The 25,792-nt window shown below is 39.8% G+C and overlaps 3 protein-coding genes across 4 annotated transcripts; 1 reads left to right on the top strand and 2 right to left on the bottom strand.

Annotated features, from left to right (window-relative positions):
* Positions 1-989: 989 nt before the first annotated feature.
* On the bottom strand, positions 990-2,162 carry LOC145074409 (small ribosomal subunit protein eS25-like). Its single transcript, XM_079020788.1, has 4 exons — positions 2,030-2,162; positions 1,852-1,926; positions 1,371-1,505; positions 990-1,282 (listed from the first exon to the last, which is right to left on the bottom strand). The coding sequence occupies exons 1-4, from the start codon at positions 2,030-2,032 to the stop codon at positions 1,169-1,171; spliced, it is 327 nt and encodes a 108-aa protein (XP_078876914.1). The 5' UTR covers positions 2,033-2,162; the 3' UTR covers positions 990-1,168.
* Positions 2,163-21,517: 19,355 nt separating this feature from the next.
* On the top strand, positions 21,518-22,352 carry LOC145073655 (uncharacterized). Its single transcript, XM_079020176.1, has 2 exons — positions 21,518-21,814; positions 21,949-22,352. The coding sequence occupies exons 1-2, from the start codon at positions 21,721-21,723 to the stop codon at positions 22,221-22,223; spliced, it is 369 nt and encodes a 122-aa protein (XP_078876302.1). The 5' UTR covers positions 21,518-21,720; the 3' UTR covers positions 22,224-22,352.
* Positions 22,353-22,391: 39 nt separating this feature from the next.
* LOC145073653 (uncharacterized) lies at positions 22,392-25,581 on the bottom strand. Of its 2 annotated transcripts, none has more exons than XM_079020175.1 (7): positions 25,446-25,581; positions 24,090-24,879; positions 23,915-24,006; positions 23,714-23,773; positions 23,550-23,619; positions 23,237-23,440; positions 22,392-22,901 (listed from the first exon to the last, which is right to left on the bottom strand). In XM_079020175.1, exons 2-7 carry the CDS (start codon positions 24,822-24,824, stop codon positions 22,518-22,520), a joined length of 1,545 nt encoding a protein of 514 aa, XP_078876301.1. In that variant the 5' UTR covers positions 24,825-24,879; positions 25,446-25,581; the 3' UTR covers positions 22,392-22,517. The 2 variants fall into 2 exon arrangements, with proteins under 2 accessions (XP_078876301.1, XP_078876300.1); XM_079020174.1 differs by lacking the exon at positions 25,446-25,581 and adding an exon at positions 25,099-25,275.
* Between the last annotated feature and the right edge of the window lie 211 nt (positions 25,582-25,792).

The raw sequence follows: 25,792 nt of genomic DNA, 5'->3' as shown, positions 1-25,792 counted from the left end.
AAGTCATGCATTTAGTTGTGCGAATGATGGGCAATGTAATAGCTCCTGTGAAAAGAAAGGATTCATTAGTGGCAAATGTGATGGTGTTCGTCGTCGTTGTACGTGTTTCAAGCAGTGTGTTTGAACATAATATATTTTCTGTAAAACTATATATAAAACTATACTTAATTTGGTGTATGCCATCGATCATGTATTGAGAGAATAAATTTATATAGACTTAGTATACACAATCAAGATTATTAACATGTTTTTTTTCTGTAAAACTTTTAACAAGAAATTGCAAATTTGAAGCACAATAGACGTTACAAATTGGATATCATCGGTTGTTTGAGGTTTCTATTAATATTTTTGAAGCATAATAATTCTTTAAAAGTGTAGGTAAAATATAGATCTAGAAGATGTTAGACTAGATATGTTCAGGCTTTAAATTTAGATAAATAATATTAGTATTTTGGTCAAAATCACAAGAAAACGCTATGTAAAATATAGTGCTGATCCAATTTATGTGTTAAGGCATCCATAAGAACTACATGAAGATGTGTTCAACGAGATGTTTTTGAAAGCTTTTAAGAGCCTTTAGGTTTTAGATTTTATGAAAGTTTTTAAGAGCCTTAAGTTCCTAAGTATGAGCTTAAAACTTTTAATTCAAACAAAAAATTTTGAATACAAAAACCACTTTATGCATCGTTTATGAAAAAGATCATGTATATTATAACAGATTATTATAGTAGCCATTAAATATGTTGCCTCTCTGAAATATTAGAAATGATTTCAGATTTTTATATTTATGTACGAAGCAAATATTATGGAAGGATGAGAACGCCACTTATGGTTATAAAACAATTCATAACATCATATGATAACAAAAGACATTAATATGGGCCTATTGGCCTTATTTCTTAATCTTTTTATCATGTATAACAAAATAAGCCAAGTGAAAAACTATCAACAAACAACATAAATGAAACAGAAACAAGAAACATTGGGCATTTGGAGAGGGAGAAAAAGCAAAATTTAATCTGAATATAGCATAGTAACAGATGACAAAAATCAAAACAAAAGTATTGCAAAGAGTAAAAAACAGAGCTCCTAAATGTTACAGATGACAAAAATAAGAAGCGGAAATAAGAAAATCATGCCTTTAAGTCTTAAGAGTTGCAGATATCTCTCAAGTATTGGTGGCCCTGGTGTAGATCTGCTGGCTAGCATGAGCAGATACCATCCTGATAGCCCCTCTTGCCATCAAATCCTTGATTGCTTTACGAGCCAATGATCCATTAATCTGAAAGGGGAAACAAAATAAAATGACTCATGTGAAGAACTTGTAAATGTAATAGCAGAAATGATTAGTGAAGATGTGGAAACATTACCCTTAATCTGTCTGATAAGATTGAAGGAGTGATGAGTTTGAACTTTGGAGCTTCGGTAAGAAGCTTGTCATATGTGGCCTTGTCGAATAGAACCATGTTGTTCACCTTCTCCTTTTGCTTTCCTTTGCTCCACTTCTGTAAGTGAAAATGTTAACAATCTTTGACCTAGTTGCGCTTTCTCTTAATCAACACTCAAAGGAGGACAACATATTTCACAAGCATGAATGATTCGTAAAACCAAATTCATATTAGCATTCGTAGGCTACTGACACTACGTTTACAGCGAAATCCATCTCAATTTGTCTTTTGAAAGCTCAGAGTTGGAGATCGATGATCAAACTATGGAGAATTATATTGCTATTATTCGGAAACTCGAATCATGAACAGGAGATTGTAAATCAAAGTATACAAAATCACGAGTAAATTACCACAAAAACATAAAATTTCAAACAGTAGAAGTTTAAGTAAATCGAAAATTGACCTTCTTTTTCTGCTTTCCTCCGCCTGACTTGGCGGGCTTAGATGACGGTGGGGGGGCTTTCTCTTTCTTAGGCGCCTGATACACACAGAAAGAAATTTAAACTCCATGGAAGTGAATATCAAAGACAGAAACTAATATGAGAAACGGAGTGAATGATCAAAAAGTTGTGTTAACTTACCATGGAATCTGTTGATGATTTTGTTACTCTAGGGTTCCAAAGCGCAGAAGATACGATTAGCTGCTGCTGTTGCCGCCGCACGAAATGAGAGTCTGTGTATACTTATAAAATTAGGGTTTTTGAAGGTCGTTACTCAGCCTGCGGTATTCAAGTCGGGTCGGGTTCATATATGGATACAATATCCACAAAAAAAAATATATATATGGTACTCTTTTAGTTTAATTTGTCAGACCCGTATAATATACGGGTTGATTAAAACAAAATGTTAAGTACGAACAATTAAATATAAATTTTATTTGAATTTGAAATTTAAATAAGTAAAAATTATTAGAAAAAAATATGCAAAAAATAAATTAATTAAAATTATGAGTTTAGTGTGTACTAAACGGGTTAATTATAACAAAATATTAAACATAAAGGTTTAAACTGTAAATTTATTTGTAATTGAATTTGAAATTTAAAATTTGATAGTCATTATGGTAGGTTTAATTTATGGAAAGTAAATCAATGATATATTGAAAACGAAAATTAAAGTAATGACAAGTGGAAAATAAATATATTTCAAATTATGACAAAATAACATGTGGCTAATCTTATAAGAGAAGGACATGTGGCAAAGTCATTTTCATTTATTAGAGTAGATTTTCTTAAATAGAAATGTGTAACATTTAATAAATGATTTGTAGGAACAAAAGTAGAAATATTTGGATAGAAGGATTTATAAGAACAAAAGTAGGAGGATGTTTAGGTTGCGGAAAAACATTTTTCATTTTCTGTTTATTGTTTTCCTTTTTCAGTTTTCGTTTTCCAATTTCAGTTTTCATTGAAAATTTTAGAAAACACTTTTAGTTAAAACTTATTTATTTTTCATTTTCAGTTTTAGAAAATCAGAAAACATGTTTAAATGTGTATTTTTCTATCGATTTTCATTTTTAGAAAACGGCAGTGGTAGTAGGATAGCGGTGCGGATGGTGGGGGTGGCCGGGGGAGTGGTGGTGTTGATGATGGCAATGGTGGTGGCGACAGTAGCGGGGTGGCAGCGGTGGTTTTGGCGATAACAATTGTAACAGTGGTGGTGATGGCGACGGCGGTGCTGGTGCTGGTGATGGTAGGTCGGTGATTGTGGTAGCGGTGTTGGGTGTGTAACATCCTGAAATATCAAGAGTATAGTTGAAGGGCTAAAAGAGTAAATTGGGAAAGAGCGACTCGGCGATTCCATGGGTGGACTCGGCGAGTAGAGTCGCGACTTGGTCGCGTGTTAAGTAGCCGACTCGGCGAGTCAGAAAGATGGACTCGGCGAGTAGGCGCTGAGTGGAGAAAACCCTAATTCTCGGGGTTAAGCCATATATACAGAACATAACATCCATTCCCCCAGCCTCTTTACTCATCCTCAAGTCCAGAAACCCTAACCTTCGTATGTGAGTGGATCAAGTTGCATTTGGGAGCTTGGAGAAGCAATTGTTGAGGAATCTTGAAGAGGAAGAGGCTTGGAGCAAGGGGCTTTGCTTGGATTCGAGTTCCATAGCAGTTGGGGCATTCTTTTGAGGTAATATCTCGTCCTTGGGCTGTTACTCTTATGGATTCATCATTTTGGGGGTTTGTGGGGAGCTTATCTTGGTATGTTTTGGAGTTTGGAAGTTAGATATGAGGTTGCTACCTCAGATCTGGAGTGGTGATGGTCTTAATGTGCATAAAGTCCCTGTGTTGAGTGTTGGGTGAAGCTATCATGTCCCAAACCTTATCCCTAATGTGCAAAATGCATAGATCTCTTTGGATTCACGTAAAGTTTGCCAATTTACGTGATGGATGGGTTGTAGGAGGCTAGATCTATGTTTTGGATCAATTGCATGGCCTGGAATGCTTCTGTATGGATTCAGACTGGTGGTACTCGGCGAGTCACATGGGTGGACTCGACGAGTTGCTTGAAGATGAGTTGGAACTCGACGAGTTAGAAGAACAACTCGGCGAGTTGGATGAAGATGGCCTGGAACTCGGCGAGTTGTATGAACAACTCGACGAGTAGGTTGAAGATAGCCTTAGACTCGGCGAGTCTGTTCTTGGACTCGGCGAGTCTTGTCGAAGAGTCCCAATATTTTATGGTTGAGTCGAGAATCGGCGAGTCAAGGGATGACTCGGTGAGTTGTGGGCGAGTGGACTCAGAGTTGTTGGACTCGACCAGTGTTATCGATAGCGATAGCGATGTAATAGCGACAACCTACCTATATGCTACGTAGCGATATCGATGAAATAGCAACGGCTATTTCATTTTAGCGATTGCCTATTAAAAAAATTAATACTAGTTTTACCTACACCTATTTAGCAATTATACATAATAAATAAGCTAAGCACCAATATTCTGGTTAGGTGTACTCAGTTCAAAACCAAATTCCAGCAACATAATTCCACCAATAGCACACTTAGAAACAGAATTCTAGTAGCCTAACAGTCACTTCTTCCAAAAGAGGCCTGCTAGCATCCTTCTCTTAACTTCTTTGGCTTCCTAATGCACCTGGTTGTCTTTGGTCATCATTCTCCTCACCAAGACCAATACAGTTCTCTGGTGCTTCTGTTTCAGTATCTTCTAGACGACTATTTGTCTTGCCAAAAACAACTTTCAAAGAAAAAAAAGTACAGAACGACACAGAATAGAATACTAGAAGGAATTGTAGAATACATGGAATAGGAATATAAGATAATAGGAATGTCACTTGAATCCATTAAAGTACCAAAATCCAAATCGGCGGTGAATTTTTCAGTGGGCAATCAATTTCCCGTCAATCTCTAAATCGGCGTTCCAAAATCCAAATTGACGATCCCAATTGCAAATTGAAGCAATTCCATTCGGTAAAAACACATTCCAATATTCAATTTGGACATGGGATGGGATCGTCAAGTACCGGATAGCGTTTCCCGCCAATTTCCAAGTCGGCGATTGATTCTCCAAATTGGCAATCCCAAATGCCAAATTGGCGAACCCAATCACAAATTGGACCTTTCCGATTGCTAAAAACATGGTTCAACTATCAATTTTGCAATTTGAAAAAAAAAACATCGCTATGTCGCTATTTCCTCGCTACAGCGTACATAGCGACATACCATCGCATCGCCTCGCTATTCGCTATAGCGATCGCTATGATCGCTATTGACAACACTGGACTCGACGAGTCTCGGGGTAACTCGGTGAGTTAGGTCGCGGATTGAGGGAAGTTCTGAGTATGGGGACTCGGCGAGTCATCGGGTTGACTCGGCGAGTAGAGCCAGTCAGGGGTTGACTTTGACCTTGTCCAAAGGTTGACCAGTTGTCTTTCAGGGGTATTTTGGTAATTAAGGGTATTTATTGAGTTGAGTGTGTTGGTGTTCAGTGGAGGAGTTCGTGTCGGAGCTTGGAGCATCAGGATCTTATCCTTTCAGTCGGCAGTTTCGAGGTGAGTTATCCTCACTATATCAACAGGGTCTAAGGCACCAAGGCTGACCCTTATCGGATTGAGATCCGGGTAGTTGTTGTTATGTTGTTGCTGTGATATGTTGCATCCTGAGAGCTAGGATGGTATATGTTAGAGACCTGATTGAAATCGATATCCTGAGAGACAGGGAGATGCTATGCTAGTGACCTGTTAGGTCGGTATCCTGGTTAGGATGATGATATGTTACGTGATCTGTTTGATCTGCTTATTGACTGTGAATTGCTATATGATTGTATGTATATGTGCACATGGTTTGAGGCGGGTCCTGCTTTGTGCTGTAGGCCAAGATACCCAGGGCGGACCGGTTGTTCCGAAGGCCCAACGAGCGGTCCGGATAGGTTGTAGGCCCCAAGAGGGCGGACCAGACGTGCCGAGGCTCGGAGAGTGAACCAGGCAGACTGAAGGCCCGATGTGGGCGGACCAGTCATACTGTAGACTCAGAGAGTTGACCAGGTGGATTGAAGGCCCGGTGCAGGCGGACCAATCACACTGCAGACTCGATGGTTTATGGCTAGACTCAGAGGGTGGACCAGGTGAACTGTAGGCCGGTGCGACGGACCAGTCACACAGTAGACCCGAAGTGCATGGTTGTTTTGTGATCAGATATGTTGTGGCATGTTATGCGTGTATGGTGTATGTGGTTGGTATTTTGGGGATATCTCACTAAGCTTTCGGGCTTACAATTGTGGTGTTATGTTTTTTAGGTTCTTCAGGAGACCGTGGCAAGGCGAAGGCGTGATCGTACCGCTCCTCATGATTTTGTAGTAATGTGATTCTGGGAATACGTTAAATGTTTTGTATTGAAAACCTTTTTGTAAAGATTTAATGGAATCGAGCCGTTTTTGAAAAATTTAAAATTGGTTGTATTTTTCGGTCGTTACAAGTTGGTATCAGAGCCTTGGTTTGAGTGAATTGGAGGAACATTCGTGTGACTCCAGTCTCAAATCGAGGAGAGTTTTCAAAAGAGTATTTAAAATAGTTTTCAAAATTGGTAAGGGAGGACGCGGAGGTACGATCAGCCGGAGCCAGTAAGTAACCCCAAAATATCATGCATGATATTTGTTTTTGAGCTTTGATAGAACAGCATGCTAGTGATAGGCTAGGTATCTTCAGGATTTCATGATAATGTTGCCTGATTTGTGATGCCTGTAGCCTAGGGTTTCCTTGTGGGAGATTTTCAGAGTTCCTCTAGTGGTGAGGGTTGAGATTTACTATGCATGTTTCTCTAGGGTGTTGTGGTAGTACTTCATACAAATATGGGTAGGTGTGGAAGGTAGTATGGGCGCGTACTACTGAAAGCACAGGACCCATACGCGTATCAGGGAAACCATGATCTCTAGGGTTGGGGTGACAGAGTTGGATCCCAGGATAGTGGGAAGAGTCTGAGATTTTGTGTGGTGTTTTTCAGTAAGGAGATTCCGAGGCATGATGAGAGTGGATCCGGATCAGGATCGGGAGCAGGAGAGAGAGTTCCGAGCGGATCGGTACCGCCCGAGGTTATCGGTCAGATGAGCACGTGCGAGTTGGATGCGAGGATTCGTGAGATCCTGCATGATGAGATTGCTGAGTTGTTCCAGGCTGAGTTACCGGAGCTGTTTGGGTCGATCAAGACCGCCATGGTTGAGTATTTTGATGAGCGATATGCAGCTCTCACAGAGACGGCTGCCGCGGCGGCTACAACGGCTATAGCGGCGGCAGGGGGAGGAGCTGGTCGGGGCTTTCAGTATCGGGACTTCGATAATACGAAGCCTCCCACCTTCGATTGAGTTCAAGACCCGATCGTTTGCTATGAGATGGTTATCAGACGTGGAGGGGTGTTTTTTCACGTGTTCATGCCCTGCTGATCAGAGGGTGAGGTGTGCTTTGAACCTGTTGAGGCTCGGGGCGAAGGATTGGTGGAGATTGACCACGGGGTCATATTCGGATGCGCAGAGGGCTGCGGTTTCATGGGATCAGTTCAGAGAAATGTTCAGCACTCGTTATGTTCCGCAAGTTGAGAGGGAGAGATTGGCTCAGGAGTTCCTTGAGCTGAAGCAGGGTTCGGAGTCGGTGACTGAGATCACCAGGATGTTCACTGAGAGGGCGATGTTTTGCCCAGAGTTCGCTTCGGAGCAGGCTCAGATGTCTCGATATCTGAGCATGCTCAAGAGGGAAATCAGACAGTTTGTGTCTGCCCAGAGGTGTGAGACCTTGTTGGAGTTGCAGGAGGCCGCTAGGCGGCGTGAGTTAGAGATTGAGTTGAAGTTGTGTGAGCTGAGGCAGGCTCCGGTGCAATCGCAGCCGGCGCCGAAACGGTCCAAGATCGTTGATGTTAGAATGGGGGATCTGAGCAGCCACACTTTTGGGAAGTGTGGGAGGGGTCACACCAGAGTTTGTAGGTCCGGTGGTGCGTTCCGCAAGTGCGGAAAGGAGGGGCACTATGCGAGGGATTGTCGGCAGTCAGCGCCGGTTCGGGATTTGAGGATTTGTTATCATTGTCATCAGATTGGACATTTGAGGGTCAACTGTCCACAGCTTGCTGCAGGACCGGTGCAGGCTCCAGCACCGGCCACTTTGAGGATTACAGGCGGAGGTCAGGGTGGAGCGGAGCCCCCAAGGGCTCACGGTCGTTCTTATCAGCTTGCGGCAGAGGAGGTCAGAGCAGTGTCGGATGCAACTGCGGGTTTGTTTCTTTCTTGATATCTTGTTATCTTGTGATTATTGTGGTGTATTGTTTATGTGTTGGTATCTTTGTGTGGTTTTCGATGCGGTATTCGTCGTTTTGAGGGTTGTGGTTTGGTTATGGGTTATTGTTTTGGGAATTTCGTTGTTTATCATCCATGAGAGTTATTAGTGGGAACCTGACATTGGTTTGAAGGTCGGGTAGCATCTGCTTTCTGAGGAGTGGTTAGATGCAGATTGAGTTTCTTTCGAGCGGGTTAATCGGTGTTGATGTGAGATCTCATTAGGGTTGTTTATGCTTGTGGGAAGCAGTCCACGTGTAAGTGTTTTCTCTGTGCAGAGTTGTTCTGGGAGGTCGGTGATGGCGACCGGTGGTTGTTAATCAGTGCTACAAGTGGGGGAGAATTGGAGAATTCTCCGGGAGATCGATGAGTATTTGAGGGTGCTTAGATTTTGGGATTCAGCAGTGTTTTGTCAGCCCAGAGTATAGGCTGATAGGAGCAAGTGTCGGGCATGCGGGGCGGGATACAGACTTAGGGCATTTGATTGTGGAGGGTCTGGGAGCAGGCCGGGATCGAGCATGTGCGATTGAGACAGAGTTCGAAACCCTTAAAGGGCTAGAACAGTACGCATAGGAGGATTTCCGGGAGTGATAGCTCGGAATGATGAATGCTAGTTGAGCGGTCCGGATAGACTGAAGGCCGGTGGGCGTACCAGTCAGGTTGAAGGCTCGGAGAACGGTCCAACCAAAATGAAGGCACTGAGAGCGGTCCAAATTGGCTGAAGGCCCAGTGAGGCGGTCCAGTCATGCTGAAGACTCTGCAGGTATTGTTGGATCGGTTCGAGGATATGGATTGTGTATGTTGCAGTGTGATTGCATTAGAAGGTCTGGCCCCGGGTAGTGATCTTGATTAGTTGAGATAGTGCATGGGCTTGAGAGTCCCTGCGATGAGAGTCGGAGTATGTGTGTTGGGTGGATAGCGGATATGCTATAAAAGGGAGGTGTAGCGTAGGGCGAGCACCGTGACACTTGTCGGAGTGACAATGTGGCCAAGTGGATTCCTTGGTAAAGGAAAAGAGAGAGGTGTGTAACTCCGAGAGGGAGTGCAAGTTCACGGAAGTGAAAGCGGCAGAGCAGAGTTATGATTAGCGTAATTCGAGTATGGTTATTGATCAGCGTGTTTGTGGCAGTGGAATAGAAGCTCATCCGGTTTGGGATATCTGCTGAGGTCGCGGAGGGAATTCCGCAGGTGTAGAGCCAAGAGGCTCGGAAGGGATGCAGGGAGAGAGTCTTGGGCTCTCAGTGTGATTCTGATCAGGGTATTGGGTATGTATTAGTGGTTCATCCTGGGGGATGTTTGAGGATATCATCAGTGTATCTGGTTTCCCAACCTGAGGGTGCTAGAGCTAGTTCAGCATGTGTATGTGATTGCAAGAGGAGAACTCGTGGGAGTTGCTCTGAGATTGAAGAATGGGTCTTTCCGTCAACATGGAATGGATAGAGTGGGATTTGGATCGGGGATCCGATGGTTCATGGTTTTCTAGCCCATATGGTCGAGTGATTGTTGAGATTTGGAGCAGTGATGCATCTTGGGTAATTCTCGGTTGTTGAGTGTGATTATCAGAGGGTACAGCCGGTGCCCGGCTCGAGACGGTGGTCAGGACACCGTAAGGAAGGAGAAAACGAGTTTCTGGTTCTATGGTTGTGTTTTGAGAAACTTAGTTGGATTAATGCCAGGTGGTGCATGACAGGAGTATTTTTAAGAGTTGTGTTGTCGTAGGCTTCGAGGACGAAGCCTAATTTAAGTGGGGGAGAATTGTAACATCCCAAAATATCAAGAGTAGAGTTGAAGGGCTAAAAGAGTAAATTGGGAAAGAGCGACTCGGCGATTCCATGGGTGGACTCGGCGAGTAGAGTCGCGACTTGGTCGCGTGTTAAGTAGCCGACTCGGCGAGTCAGAAAGATGGACTCGGCGAGTAGGCGCTGAGTGGAGAAAACCCTAATTCTCGGGGTTGAGCCCTATATAAAAAACATAACATCCATTCCCCCAGCCTCTTTACTCATCCTCAAGTCCAGAAACCCTAACCTTCGTATGTGAGTGGATCAAGTTGCATTTGGGAGCTTGGAGAAGCAATTGTTGAGGAATCTTAAAGAGGAAGAGGCTTGGAGCAAGGGGCTTTGCTTGGATTCGAGTTCCATAGCAGTTGGGGCGTTCTTTTGAGGTAATATCTCGTCCTTGGGCTGTTACTCTTATGGATTCATCATTTTGGGGGTTTGTGGGGAGCTTATCTTGGTATGTTTTGGAGTTTGGAAGTTAGATCTGAGGTTGCTACCTCAGATCTGGAGTGGTGATGGTCTTAATGTGCATAAAGTCCCTGTGTTGAGTGTTGGGTGAAGCTATCATGTCCCAAACCTTATCCCTAATGTGAAAAATGCATAGATCTCTTTGGATTCACGTAAAGTTTGCCACTTTACGTGATGGATGGGTTGTAGGAGGCTAGATCTATGTTTTGGATCAATTACATGGCCTGGAATGCTTCTGTATGGATTCAGACCGGTGGTACTCGGCGAGTCACATGGGTGGACTCGACGAGTTGCTTGAAGATGAGCTGGAACTCGACGAGTTGGAAGAACAACTCGGCGAGTTGGATGAAGATGGCCTGGAACTCGGCGAGTTGTATGAACAACTCGGCGAGTAGGTTGAAGATAGCCTTAGACTCGGAGAGTCTATTCTTGGACTCGACAAGTCTTGTCGAAGAGTCCCAATATTTTCTGGTTGAGTCGAGAATCGGCGAGTCAAGGGATGACTCGGTGAGTTGTGGGCGAGTGGACTCATAGTTGTTGGACTCGACGAGTCTCGGGGTGACTCGGCGAGTTAGGTCGCGGATTGAGGGAAGTTCTGAGTATGGGGACTCGGCGAGTCATCGGGTTGACTCGGCGAGTAGAGTCAGTCAGGGGTTGACTTTGACCTTGTCCAAAGGTTGACCAGTTGTCTTTCAGGGGTATTTTGGTAATTAAGGGTATTTATTGAGTTGAGTGTGTTGATGTTCAGTGGAGGAGTTCATGTCGGAGCTTGGAGCAGCGGGATCTTATCCTCTCAGCCGGCAGTTTCGAGGTGAGTTATCCTCACTATATCAACAGGGTCTAAGGCACCAAGGCCGACCCTTATCGGATTGAGATCCGGGTAGTTGTTGTTATGTTGTTGCTGTGATATGTTGCATCCTGAGAGCTAGGATGGTATATGTTAGAGACTTGATTGAAATCGGTATCCTGAGAGATAGGGAGATGCTATGCTAGTGACCTGTTAGGTCGGTATCCTGGTTAGGATGATGATATGTTATGTGATCTGTTTGATATGCTTGTTGACTGTGAATTGCTATATGATTGTATGCATATGTGCACATGGTTGTTTGGACTGGAGTTGGGTTGAGGCGGGTCCTGCTTTGTGCTGCAGGCCAAGATACCCAGGGCGGACCGGTTGTTCTGAAGGCCCAGCGAGCGGTCCGGATAGGCTGTAGGCCCCAAGAGGGCGGACCAGACGTGCCGAGGCTCGGAGAGTGGACCAGGCAGACTGAAGGCCCGGTGTGGGCGGACCAGTCATACTGTAGACTCAGAGAGTGGACCAGGTGGATTGAAGGCCCGGTGCGGGCGGACCAATCACACTGCAGACTCGATGGTTTATGGCTAGACTCAGAGGGTGGACCAGGTGGACTGTAGGCCGGTGCGGCGAACCAGTCACACAGTAGACCCGAAGTGCATGGTTGTTCTGTGATCAGATATGTTGTGGCATGTTATGCGTGTATGGTGTATGTGGTTGGTATTTTGGGGATATCTCACTAAGCTTTCGGGCTTACAGTTGTGGTTTTATGTTTTTCAGGTTCTTCAGGAGACCGTGGCAAGGCGAAGGCGTGATCGTACCGCTCCTCATGATTTTGTAGTAATGTGATTCTGGGAATACGTTAAATGTTTTGTATTGAAAACCTTTTTATAAAGATTTAATGGAATCGAGCCGTTTTTGAAAAATTTAAAATTGGTTGTATTTTTCGGTCGTTACAGGGTGTGTGTTTATGTGTGTGTTTGTGGGTGTATGTGTTTGTTTGTAGGGGTGAGTGTGGGTGAGTGTGTGTGGCGGGGCGGGGGAGGGTAGGGGAGGGGTGTATTTGTGGGTGCGTGTGTGTGTTTGTGGGGGTGTGGGTGGGGGTAGGGCATGTGTGTGTGTTTGTGTGTGTGTGTGTGTGTGTTTGTTTGTGGGGTGGGGACATGTGTGTGTGTGTGTGTGTGTTTGTAGGGGTGGGGGAGGGGTGTATTTGTGGGGTGTGTGTGTTTGTGTGTTTGTGGGGGTGTGGGTGTGGGTGGGGCAGGTGTGTGAGTGTGTGTGTGCGGGTGGGGGTGGGGGTGGGCTTGGGCTTGGGAGTGGGTATGTAGGGTGTTAAGGTGGGGTAGGTAGAGGTGGGTGGGGTGGGAGTGGGTGTGTGTTTATATTAAAAAAAATGGAATTAGAAAAATATGGAAAACAATGATTATCAGTTTTCCAAAAAATTTCAACTTCTTTGTAATTTTAGAAAACGGGAAATTTTTATTTTCCTTGAAAAATTTTGAAAAACAGACGAACTAAACGTGTATTCAAAATTCTCATTTTTCTTGGAATTTTTTTCGGAAAACGGTCCATTTTTCCGCAGCTAAATGTACCCTTAATTTCTCTATATCCTCATACTTTTTGTTCCTACAAATCCTCATATCTAATTAAATAGTGACATATGTAACATTTAATGCACATTTAATGAAATTTTAGTATACCAATCGGCTAGTTGTAATAGTTTCTCTCCTTATCAAAAATTAATATAAACAAGTATTTGAGTAACTCTACACGTTACGGTATAGAACCCTTTTAAAAATAATAAATCAAAATTTATAAAAAGAAATTACCAAAACTTAGCTTTGATGTACTGGGTAACTCATTTACAATTCATAAAATAAGATTTACAAAAGTCAACAACCCGTATATATCATGGAGACAATTAAATTATATAAAGTGTACCAGAAAAATATCAAAATTAAATTTCGATACAAACGACAAACGACAATAAGACTCGAAAGTGTATCCTAAATAAATTAATAAAAGAAGATTACTAAAAAGAAAAATTTTACCGATTAAAAATGTAACTTTAAAATATAACAAGGGACCAGATCGTAATATATAAAATATTAATACTTTATTTTAAAATTACGAAGACCGTTAAATGAAAATTAATTGAAGGAAAAATATATATAAATATGAAATTTTTTTATGACCATAACCTAAATCACTATTTTCAGAAAGACTTGTGTTTTATATTTTATATGCTTGATAATATATAATATAATTTGGTTTTCGTATATTTGAATTTGGAAATAAAAACTCAAAATGAATAGTAAAACTTCTTGACAAACCATATCTCCTAATATATATATATATATATATATATATATATATATATATATATATATATATATATATATATATATAATTTATTCTTTTTTTTTTGTCATGGAATATCATTTTATTAAGCCTTCTAATTAATGACATATCACTTGTCAAACTATTAATTTTTCATTTCAAATTTCAAAATTACCATTTTAATTACATTAAACTAATAACATTAGAATAAAAATTAATATAGATTATAAAATGATATAATTTTACGTATTTATTTAAATCAACTATTATAATTTTATATAAGTAGAAAAATATCTTTTAATTAAAAATTTATTTAAAATAATTAATTAATAATTTTAAATTTTTACTATAAAAGTTTAATTAATTTGAAACGGTCTATACACATTCATTACTTTAATGTTAAATATAGCATTTTTTTGTCTAGACAAAACTGCAAGAATGGTCCCTGTGGTATGTCCAAAATTGTCACTTTGGACCAAACAGGTTTTGACTAGCACAAATGGTCCAAAAGTTTCCATTTTGTTGCTACTTTGGTCCATTCTGGCTTAAATTTTTATAAAATGGCGACTTTACCCTTTGTATTTTCTTTATTCATTTTTTTATTACAAAAATAAAAGAAGAAAAGAAAAAAGAAAAGAAAAAAATACCCTTTCTCCCTCTCTCTCTCTCTCTCTCACACACACACACACTCTCTCTCTCTCTCTCGTTTCTTCCTCAAAACACTCAAGATCATCTACCACCACCGTTCGATCACCGTCTGCCACCACCACCGTCCGCCACCACCCACAGATGAACAAACACACACGAAATCGGATGAACATACAAACACATGAAATATGAAGAACACGGAAACAAATCAACACTAACATCCATCGATTTGTCAACAGATTCAACACAAACACACACACAAATTAAACATACACACACACAAAACCAAAAATCGATTCTCTCTCTCACATATCTGAAACGCCATTCTTCTTCTTCTTCTTCTCCCTCTCTCACAAATCTGAGGTGGTGCTTGAAACCATACCTAAAATGGTAGTCTTCGTCATAAATTCGCCACTACTAGGGGTTTTCAGATGCGGTGGTTGTTTAGAAGGGAGGACTGTAGCACCTGGTTCATGGTATGTATTCTTGGTTATTAAATCTCCTTATATTGCATGATTAACCTTGAACTTGGCGAGTTGAAGGACTAACTCGCCGAGTAGGAGTGGGACTAGACGCGGGATCTACTCGGTCTACTCGGCGAGTAGGTCTGAGGGACTCGGCGAGTAGACCCTGTCTGGACTTAAACCCTAACCCGGGTGTTTGCACCCTATTTAAACGATCTAACCCAGCATCCATTTCCCCTAGCACTCCCAGAGATTTGTAGAACGAAACCCTAGCCCCCTTGTGTCCTTGTGGGTGATTTTTTAGCATTTTGAAGGTGGTTTGGAGCTCAGGATAAGAAGGAGAAGGTTGAAGAGTGCAAGAAGGGAAGAAGATCCGGAATCTACTCTGTGAAGGGCTTCTATTCAGGTAGAAAAGTTCCTACCTTGATCTTTAGTTCATTGAGTCCCCTTTTTGTCCCTAAAAAGAGGTTTTAAGCCCTAAGAACCTAAATCTCTATGTGTCTATGGTTAATGTTCTGCAAGGACTTCAGATTTGGACCTTTTGGTCATCCTAGTAGCATAAAGTCTCTGTGGTTGAGGTGATTGAGGTCCCCATTGAGTATAGGACCTCTTAAAGAGCTTGGAATTGCATGTTTGAGCTCATAGGGCCATGTATGCACATAAAGTTTGCAACTTTACGTGGTAAATGAGCCCTAGGACCTTGGATCTGTGGTTTTGAAGTGTTGCATGTCCCAGATCTGGCCTACCCAGGAAATGGGTCGAAGGACTCGGCGAGTTCTATGAAGATGGTCGTCGACTCGGCGAGTTTGAAGAACAACTCGGCGAGTCCTATGAAGATTGCCTGGAGCTCGCCGAGTAGTTCTTCAAACTCGGCGAGTCATATGAACATCCACAAAACATGAGGGGTTTAAGCATCGAAGGCTCAACCCTTCGTACCTGTGCGCGGAATTAACTGTGTAGCGTAGTCTCGAAACCCCAAACCCTCGTATGGGGCGTTCTGGTGTGGATTGGAAGTGAGCAGGGGATCTGCTCGAGGAACTCGGCGAGTTGGGACTCGAGTCGGCCCCATAGTCCCGGGTAGCGAGTCAAGGGTGACTCAGTGAGTGGGGAGAGGGACCTGGTGAGTAGGACGGGATCAGTGAGGGATGGACTCGGCGAGTTGCTCGCGGACTCGGCGAGTCCAGTCAATTGGAAGTTGACTTTGACCTGGACTTGACTTGGTAAGGGGTAAAAAGGGTCATTTTACCCTAAGAACATCTAACGGAGTTTGACTAATCGTTTTGTGGGAATTATAGCCGGGGAACGTCCGGAGCAGCAGCAACAGCAGTAGGCAGTCGATTCCCACACAGACCAACAGCCTTTTCGAGGTGAGTTACCTTTTAGTAGCGGTGGGTCTAAGGCCACAATGCCAGCCCACTAGTAGGAGACGTATGATAGATGATTGTCTCTGTGATATCATCTAGGTTTGCTACTACCTGATATGTTATATGCTAGCATGATATGTTATAGGTGATAGTAGTATAATTCGGTTGTTAGGACCGGAGGGTAGTCAGACACCCCCAGATACGTCTGACAGTATGTGATGTTATGTTTATATGCTAGCATGATCTGTTATATGAGTTAGAGGTAGTAGGGGGGAGGGGGGGAAACAGTCCCTAAGTCGGTCGTTAGGACGAAGGGTAGTTCAGGCACCCCAGATATGTCTGATAATATATTATGTTATGATATGTGATACTAGTAATAGTAGGGGTGAAATAGTCCCCGAGGATCGGTTGTCAGGACCGACGGGTAGTCAGCACCCCATAATGGCTTGACACGAGTAGTCAGCACCCCAGAATGACTTGACACGGGTAGGACGACACCCCAGAATGGCCGCACGGGTAGTCGGCACCCCATAATGGCCGTACCGGGTAGTCAGGCACCCCAGAATAGCCTGGCAGTATGTATGATATGTGTTGTATGGTATGTGGTACGATGGGGGAACTCACTAAGCTTTGTGCTTACGTTTTTCAGTTTTGGTTTCAGGTACCTCCTCAGCTAGGGGAAAGGAGCCGGCACGGTAGCAGCATGTCACACACACACTCCTTGATTCCGCATTTATGAGTTTACCCTAGGATTGATACTCTGATATTTCGATTGGTTGTATGATTTGGTTTTTAGACATGGTCTACGTTGTGATGTGGTTTGATCAAACAATGTTTTTAATTATTAACGTTTTCTAAAGTAATGTTTTAAAAACGAAATTTTTGGACGTAAAAATTTGGGTCGTTACAAGGACGACATAAGCCATGACTTGTTCCCCCTCGTTACAGCTGATATTGTCGCCTCTGCAAACCCTAACTTTGTTTCTCTCATTCTCCAACGACGACGCACCCTAGTAATGGATGGGAATGGTGGTGGCGCTAGGGTTCGTTGTAGTTGGGTTTTGAAACAGATCGGAGATGGAGATGTGGGAATTAGGTCAGCGATAGGTGCATTTTATGCACCTATTTTGCATGTTTATTTCCGTCTTTTTATAGCATTCTACTTCATAATTCTTGCATTTAGTTGATTATTAGGGCAATTGCATATTTCATTAAGAATGCCTGGTACTTTACTATTTTTGATTTGTTTTGCAAGCATTATGGAGCGTGGAGCTTGGATGCTTGGAGCATGGAGCTTTGGAACATGAAGAGAAGATGAACCGGTCATTCGATGGCAGAAAACATGAAGATGGAACCCGAGTCATTGTGCATCATTATCATAGCAAAAGGACTATGTTTGAAATGCGGTTCTTGTCACATTGACACGGGTCGTGTTTGTCCTTTATCATCTCATATTTAAGCAACATGACGCCTGGTGAAGCTAGACTGAAGATGGAGCCAACAGTGAAGACTTTTTGGAATTTTAGCAAAAAGCATGGGCCATGCCAAAAACACATGGTCAAGACAAAATGGCCATGCCAAAACACACATGGGAAAAAGGCATGGTCATGCCAAAAACGCATGGCCTTATGGTAAGTCACGTGAACTTTAATAAAAGAGGAGGAGACGTAATTTTGAAGGGGGAACGGTTTTGGGAGCAGTTTCTGGCGATCTAGGGCAATTTTGGGAGAATTCTTGGAGCTTTTGAGAAGACTTAATCATTGCAAACATTTTGATTTCATTTTAGTAAGCATTAAACATTTCAATTCCATCTTTATTCTTGTTTGATTTGTTCTTAGCCATGTGTGGCTAAGAAACCCTAGTTTCCAGTTCTTGTTCAAAACATGTTGATTGCTTGACTTGAAGCATATGATTTGATGTTCGATTTGTGATTCTATTATAGTGATTATGTTTTTGTTTAAACTAGAATCCTTGAATTTGATTTGTGTTTGATTGGCCACTTTCATGAATTGAATTTTTGTGCAGTTAATTAACTTTTAGGCACCTAATCGTTCTATTGAGTTAATAATTGGTAACAAACAATAAGTTTTCTTATTGTAAAACATATATCACATGTTTTCACACTTCCGAGCATATGAGAAGAAATGAACATTGTTAGGAAGCTTGTACAAAACTTAATGCAGTTTTTCAATGCAATCTAAGAGCGTGTTTAGGTTGAATTAGTAAAGCTAAGTCTAGTCAAAGAGCGTGTTTTGGTTAGATAATTTGGCAAGTGAGAGGTATTAGAGTGTGTTAATATCTTTCAGTACCAACTTAGAATAGCAATCATGAATTACATCAAGTCATAATCAAGTTGAACAACAACATTGAGAACTAGAACTAGAAGCACTTTTAAAATTTGTTTACAAATCTATTTCATTTTGTGCATGCTTCTAAAGTAGATTGTTATTTAGTTATTTACTTTTGCAAACAAACCCCCCTATGTGACCAAAGTATATTGTGCAAAGAGGTATAAACTTTTGTCCATTGTCTCTATGGTTCGACCCTGCTTGCCTCGTACTACTTTTTAGTGCATTAAAGCAATGTATTTGGAGTCTATTGTACCCCTATTATTTGTTGGGTTTGACGCCCCTAACAGACAGATTCAAAGGTTGTGTGGTCGTGGTGGTGGCAAGGAGAAACATGATGGCTGGATAGAAGTCAGATAGAAGTGATTCTGGTTCGCCGGAGATGAAAAGGGCGACGGAGGTTGGTGACGACGGTGGTGATGGTGGATGGTGGTGGCGGTTAGGGTATTTTTTAGTGTGTGTTTTCTTGATAGAGGTTCCACCAGTAAGTGAGTGAGTGAGTGAGTGAGTGTAAGAGAGAGAGTGTGTGTATGTGTGAGAGAGAATTTTTTTCTTTTTTTTTTCATTTATGTAATAAAAAAATTAAAAAAACAAAATACAAAGGGCAAAATCGTCATTTAAAACCAAAATGGACCAAAATTGCAACAAAATAGAAACTTTTGGACCATTGGTGCTAGTCCAAACTTGTTTGGCCCAAAGTGACAATTTTGGACATTTGGTATATAAGAAATTATTACTTGATATATATATATATATATATATATATATATATATATATATATATATATATATATATATATATATATATATGTGGTTATTTTCTTTTTTACTTGATGTATATATTTGGTTACTAGATTATAACCCGTGTAAACCACGGTCGGTACATTTAAAATTTTTATATAGATAAAAAAAGTAATAAATATAAAAAAGAAAATCAAGATATTGTCGATCGTAAGTATTATGAATTAATTTTTTAAGCAAAATAAACAAAATAATGTTATTAGGATATGATTTTATATTTTCAAAATTTGATTTGTTACCAAAAAAAGAAAATAATAAAAATCATAGAAAAATATTACGTGTGAAAGAAACATTATAAAAAACTAACACATGTCATTTTTAGGTTTCATTTATTAGAAGATATAGAATGTAGATGTAGATGTAGATTTATCGTTAACGTGGTGATAGCATATATTTAAAAAGATATTAATATGATTCATACCTATCAATATAGTCGGTTTTTATGAATCCTTAGGTGACTATTTATCTCCATGACGACATTTTTTAAAACATTTTCATTCCTTATTTATATCAATATCTCTTTTACGATTTACGAACCTCGCCCCTCACTCACGTACCATAAACCTTTTTTCTTTATCCCACTGTATTTTAAATGGTGTTTCCTGACAAGAAAGTAGCCAAAGGAACTCACCAAAAAAATTTCATGGTGGTTGGTATTTTATTGGAATTAATGTGCAATTAACAAAGAATAGTTGTATTGTTTTGTGTATCTTAATCTATACGGTCACACACTAAATATCATATAAATTATAAATAAAAAAGTAATATTTATAAAATATTAAATTTATAATTACCAACTTCAAATAAATATAAATAATTGAATAATAATTGTTAAATTTATAATTACCAACATTTTAGTTTTTAAATGGGTAAAAGAAAAACACTCATGTACAAATCTAACACATATTTTCCTCTCCTAGGCTTAAAGGAATGGGGATTTCACTATATGGGCATTAGGTTTTAAAAGTTGCTTCATGCAAAATTACAAAAAATAAGAAAATGTCATTGGAGAATCAATATGTGTACATATCATTCGTGCTTGATACTTCTATTTTCCTTATGCCAGATATTATGAAGCTCCTTAAGTATCCAATGGATCATACATAGTAATATGATGACCCCAATGTATATGGTAGTTTAAAAAAATAGTTGTCATCTAGAAAAGGCTAATGACATGGCTAAAATGAAAGATTGTTCAAAAATAAATAAATAAATAAATAACTTTAAAATAAGAGATAAATTAAAATGAAATTGTTCAAAAAAAAAGTAACTGACTTTAAAATAAGAGATAAATTAAAATGAAAGATTGTTAAAAAAAAAAAAAAAAAAAAAAAAAAAACTAACTTTAAAATAAGAGATAAATTACCACCGGAGATGCTTTAATGCAACCAATCAACCATTGCATATAGGGAAGAGCATCGGAACCGGGTACCCGCTTTTGAAACCGGAACCGTCTCGGAACTGCCGGTTTTGGAACCGGAACTGCCTTAAGCGGTTCCGGTTCCGGTTCCTAAAGTTATGGAACTGCCTTAAGCGGTTCCAGTTCCGGTTCTCGTTTTTTTGGAACTGCTACCCGCTGGGTACCCGCCGGAACCGGTTAATATATATATATATATATATATATATATATATATATATATATATATATATATATATATATATATGTGTGTGTGTGTGTGTGTGTGTGTGTGTTACTTAGGCCGATTTAGAATATATGTTGGTCCGGTTTTGTCCGTCTTTGGTCCGAATTAACTTGATTTGAATAGAACTAAATTGCGGTTTTATCGACAAAAGTTAACAAAATTAATGTAACCGGGTTACCCGCTCCCGGAACCGGAACCGCCGGTTCCGGGACTGGTTCCAAACATTTAAGAACTGCCTAGAGCGGTTCCGGTTCCGGTTCTAACTTTCTAGGAACCGCCGGTTCTGGTTCCGGTTCCGGTTCTTGCCAAATGAGGCGGTACCCGCCTATGCTCATCCCTAATTGCATAGCATATACATTCCACCTATGAACACTACATAATTGAGATATATAATCAATCAATAAAAACAAAATTATAGGTGAAATGAAGCTAAATAGATAAAATGAAAGGGCGACATCTTAGAGGGGTAGGGTAAAAGAGAATCCTAGTAGGGTCCATGTCCAGAGACTAAAGAGTTGTGGGCATCTTATTTTTTCCCTTTTCCGAAGAAAACTAGGTTCCAGATAATGGTTTTTCACTTTTATATTACCTACCAACAACAGCTAATGTACGATATTCTTTTCTCAAACTAAATATCAGTTTCTTTTGAATTTAAGTGTGGGATATTATCTTTGTCAAGCAAAATAGTGGACTGGAATACGCAAACGTAGCCTAATCAATAAAGATGACAGTTACTCAAGTGTATGCTTTTACCAAAAGGAATAATCAGATACAGTAGCTTATGCCTGACTGGAAGTCATATGTTGTTATTAGTATTTAATTGGAAGAACACTAAAGCTAAGAATTGAAGGAAAACTGACATGGGTGCTCAACAGTTGATGCTATTAGCCATGCTTCTTTTTTCCTTCTGTTCTCCTGCATCGTTTTCTCTAATCAGCAACAACTTGGTTTCAGGTTATCTTTCTCTTTCTCTCTCTCTCTTTACATTAATATGATATAGATTTTAAAAAGTCATGATTTCAGAAAAACAAAGAGTTTTGTGATCACTTGTACTTTTTCTTGTCGACTGTGTGTGGTTCTTTCTGTAGAAAAAATACAAGACAATAGTATATATGTAAACGCTGTGAGAGGTGGTGGTGGTGGAGGTGGCGGGGGGCAGGAGGCAGGAGATGGTGGTCAGGCAAACTCCTCCCCACAAGGAGGCGGCACTGGGGTGGTACCTGTATATGCAGCCGGAGCAGCTGCAGGTCAACGTAGAAACCACAAAGGTGCTGCTTCAACTTGTAACACATGTTGGAAATGGAGATTTGCAATACTCATAGCCACGTCAGCATTTCTCTTACTACATATCACTAGAAGATGAAATCCCCTTTAATTTCTACAACTCTTTTGACTTCAAGTCTCTTTGTATTCATCTCTGTGTATCAACCACTGGTCTACTTTTATTGTAAAAAACAAGAAATACCAACTTTAATTTTTTTTGTTCACAATATATTAAGGATAAAGCATGCATCAACATATGTACATAGTGTAAGAAAATTCATAACTGGATCAATTACTCAAGTCCCAACAACTAAACATAAAGTTTAAGTAAAGTTAACAGAGCACCCTTGTCTTTCCAAAATTGTCAAAAACAGTCCTTAAACATTGATTTATGTCAGGGCATAAGAACATAACTGTCATAACTACCGGGAAGTATAGCCGAAGAAGTCACTTTAGATCTAAAATCAGATTTCCGAAGTTGTGCATGAGATTCCGCTTGTTGTTGAAACATCTTTACAAGCTCTTGTAACTCCATTTTTCTCACCTCAACTTCCTCTTCCATAACAGGGTTTTTTAATCCAAGGTAAAGTAACCCTATAAAAATCAACACGATTCCTAGAACCCCAAGAACACATGAAAACAAAAGAAATGCAAAAGGTGAATTTTCAGATCCGGGAATCCCATCCACATTTATCCCGAAAAGTCCCGTAATAATCGAAAGAACAAGTCCACATCCCCCAAACACTCCCAAATTATGCGTCACCCGTAAGCTTTTGTCCTGGCAAAAGAGAATTTGTTAGTATGACAGAACAGGTGATACTGCGTTTTGAGACTGAGACTGATAACAATGAGACAAAAATTGCAAATTTGCAAATTTGAGTCTCACGCAAAAAGACGAATAAAGTGAGACCCCCGGCTCCATCTTTTTTGGTGAGATAAAAAATTGCAATTTTCGCAGTACAACTGTACTACACCTGATGTAATACAACTTGTACTACATATAATTGTGTGGGACACAAAAAATCCAAAAAGGTGGGACCACTTGTTCCATCTTTTTGGATTGGACATATGATTGAAATTTATGTCAAATACAGGACAACTTGTTATATTTACCTGTAACCAGGCGCGGACAGTGCTCTGCATGACATCTTGTACTGTGAACAGACGTCCACGTACGGCTTCTTGTTCCTCGATCATTTGTCGAGTGCTTTTTGTTATTCCTTCTAATAAACGTTTTGCTGCGCTACCTCTTAAATGTTGAAGGAGTTCAAAAACGATTTCTTCTCTTGCATGTAAAGACCATTTTACCCTTATAACCTTCATGAAAAAGAGATATAAAAGGTAAATTCATATTGGGAATGGACATGAATATGGAATAAAAAATAGAATCTGTTCTTATGTCAAAATATTTCTATATTAACAATACCTGTGCAGATAGCCTTCTGATTTCTTGGTTTAATATTATGCTGAATAGATGCAAATCCTCATGGTTTCTCCTAAAAGTGAGAAGCTAAAAAATGTAAGAATTTGAGCATTATTATATTACATAACACAAGAAGTGAAAGTTTCATTTGAGTGAATTTTGAGAACCTGTCCATGAATTTCAATTCAACTTCATCAGCTGCTCCAAAGATGTATTTTCTAAATAGTCTATTAAACCCAAAAAGAAACCAAGATTACTAAAAAAAAGTAAAAGATCAAGAAGCCTTTTCATTATTTTTTCAAAAATGAAAAAGTTCATATTGTGAATGCTCTAATTTGGCAGATAAAAGAAAAGAAAGGAAATTCCACCTGTCATCCCATCTGGCAAGGCGGCTTGCTAAGAGTGCTATAACTTCATGAATGGTTTGAGGCAAATTACCACCTCCTGCAGTAAGAAGCTCCTGTTTGAATCAGTTAATAAAGATTAAAATAAAATAAATTCAAACAAAACAGTTAATAACAAGACTGTTGTATACAGAAAAACCTGGACTTCTGAAACTCCTAAGACATTGATGTTTGTTCCAGAACCTTTAACATGTAATGCAGTAACTAAAAAGTTCTGAGCTTGCCATGATCTTAAAACAACCGGAATGTCATCTTCTTCAACATATGGATCACCTGCTGATTGTCCTAAAAGCTCAAATAAAAGTCCACCTGCAACCCTAACAGGAACTTCATAAAGAAGGTGTTTCATTCGCTCACTTATAAGCTTGCTTTCATCTCTTAAAGCAATACTGATAGCTGGATGTAACCACTTTGATGAGTTAGTTAACCATGACTTCACTGAATGATGTTCTGCATCAACATGACACCACCATGTGGGACCCACGGGTCGTTCCCTGTAAGGAACAGCAATGTCTGCAACTGTGACTTCATCATCATCGATTGCAAGCTCTGTGTGTTGAGTTTCCCAGCAGCCATTGACTTGTATTGACTCCACAAGTTGAGTGATTCTTGACCAACCAATTGGTATCCAGTAATTTCCAGTTTGTGTATCATCTAAAGTATCAATTCCATCACCATATGATGAACTGGTTCTTATGGTTTTAGATCCATGTTTCTTTCCCCCAATCGTATCTTGTGGTTTATGCTTTTTGTGTCCACGTAGGGCTTCAAAAGCACAAATTAGTCCATCAGTCCATAAGGTACAAGTCTGCAAAGCATCCTTACAGCTACCAGTTTGGTGTTTATGATTGTCGTACTTCTTCATAATGTTCATGGTTTCGCAAACATCACCAGCTATCCAATCATCGGAAGTTTGAAGGATACAGTGCCTGAAATAAAAAAAGCGGAAGCGTTATGCATCTACGGATCAAACAGAAGATACTTCCAGCGTCGAATTTAAACGAGTTCTCTACGATTTCGAGGCAATTTAGGGCAATTTCATTGAAGTTTGTAACGATTAGAAGATCTCCGTGCTAAGTTTTTTACAGAACTTGTAGCAATTTTGAAATATCACTCTCATAGTTAAAACTGGAGCGATTTCATTATACCATAATACGAAAGCCATTTCAAGTCTCAAACATTGCAATTCTTCACGGCGTAAACTCTATAACTGCAAAATTGCTCATAAACTTGGAGAATTCAACAATGGAACACTTTTCTAATTTTTTAGCACAGAGAGAGTACATACTAGACTTTCACATAAATCTACATTAACAAAACTGAAACTTTTTGAGGTATTTGCCGGAATCATACGAATTTATGCCTATTCTAGCATGGAATATGTGGAGTATCAATTTGAAGTTCAAAATTCCCTAAATCAAATTCCTAAAGCAGCTCCAAACTTAATACGTAGTAACAAATACATTAAATGATGATAATAGAAGCAAGATATTACCGATTTCAGAATGGATAGATGCAGATAGAGCTTCTTTGATGCGTAATTGTGAATTTTTTTCCTGAGGTTTGTGAAGGGTGACAACTCTAACAATCGCCACCGTAACTGACGCACGTATCGTCGATAATCGGTGGCAAAAGTACATATTCATTGATTAATTAAACATATTACAAATTAATTGAAAAAACATACTGTATTACATATTCATTAACCGGTATTCTTATAAACATATTACAAATTATTTGTAAAAATCTGGCTTTATCTAAAAAAAATAATAATAATAAACATGAATATCTATCAATTTCGAAATTTTAAATTTATAAAAAAATTGTTTAAAAGGAAAAATT

Source organism: Lactuca serriola, chromosome 9, assembly GCF_051521515.1.
Source record: "Lactuca serriola cultivar US96UC23 chromosome 9, Lser_US96UC23_V15, whole genome shotgun sequence".
NCBI lineage: Eukaryota > Viridiplantae > Streptophyta > Magnoliopsida > Asterales > Asteraceae > Lactuca > Lactuca serriola.
Note: the sequence above shows the minus strand (reverse complement) of the source record. Positions and strands in the feature narration are given on the sequence as shown.

Excerpts from the sequence above, each read along its gene's own strand:
- LOC145074409 (XM_079020788.1), bottom strand. Across the intron at positions 1,506-1,851 it reads GAGGAAAGCAGAAAAAGAAG|AAGTGGAGCAAAGGAAAGCA; the intron begins GTCAATTTTCGA and ends TTTCACTTACAG. Across the intron at positions 1,283-1,370 it reads TCTTATCAGACAGATTAAGG|ATTAATGGATCATTGGCTCG; the intron begins GTAATGTTTCCA and ends TTCCCCTTTCAG.
- LOC145073655 (XM_079020176.1), top strand. The coding sequence starts at position 21,721 with ATGGGTGCTCAACAGTTGATGCTATTAGCCATGCTTCTTTTTTCCTTC. Across the intron at positions 21,815-21,948 it reads CAGCAACAACTTGGTTTCAG|AAAAAATACAAGACAATAGT; the intron begins GTTATCTTTCTC and ends TTCTTTCTGTAG.
- LOC145073653 (XM_079020174.1), bottom strand. Across the intron at positions 23,620-23,713 it reads GAATTGAAATTCATGGACAG|GAGAAACCATGAGGATTTGC; the intron begins GTTCTCAAAATT and ends TCTCACTTTTAG. Across the intron at positions 23,441-23,549 it reads TCAGAAGGCTATCTGCACAG|GTTATAAGGGTAAAATGGTC; the intron begins GTATTGTTAATA and ends TTTTTCATGAAG.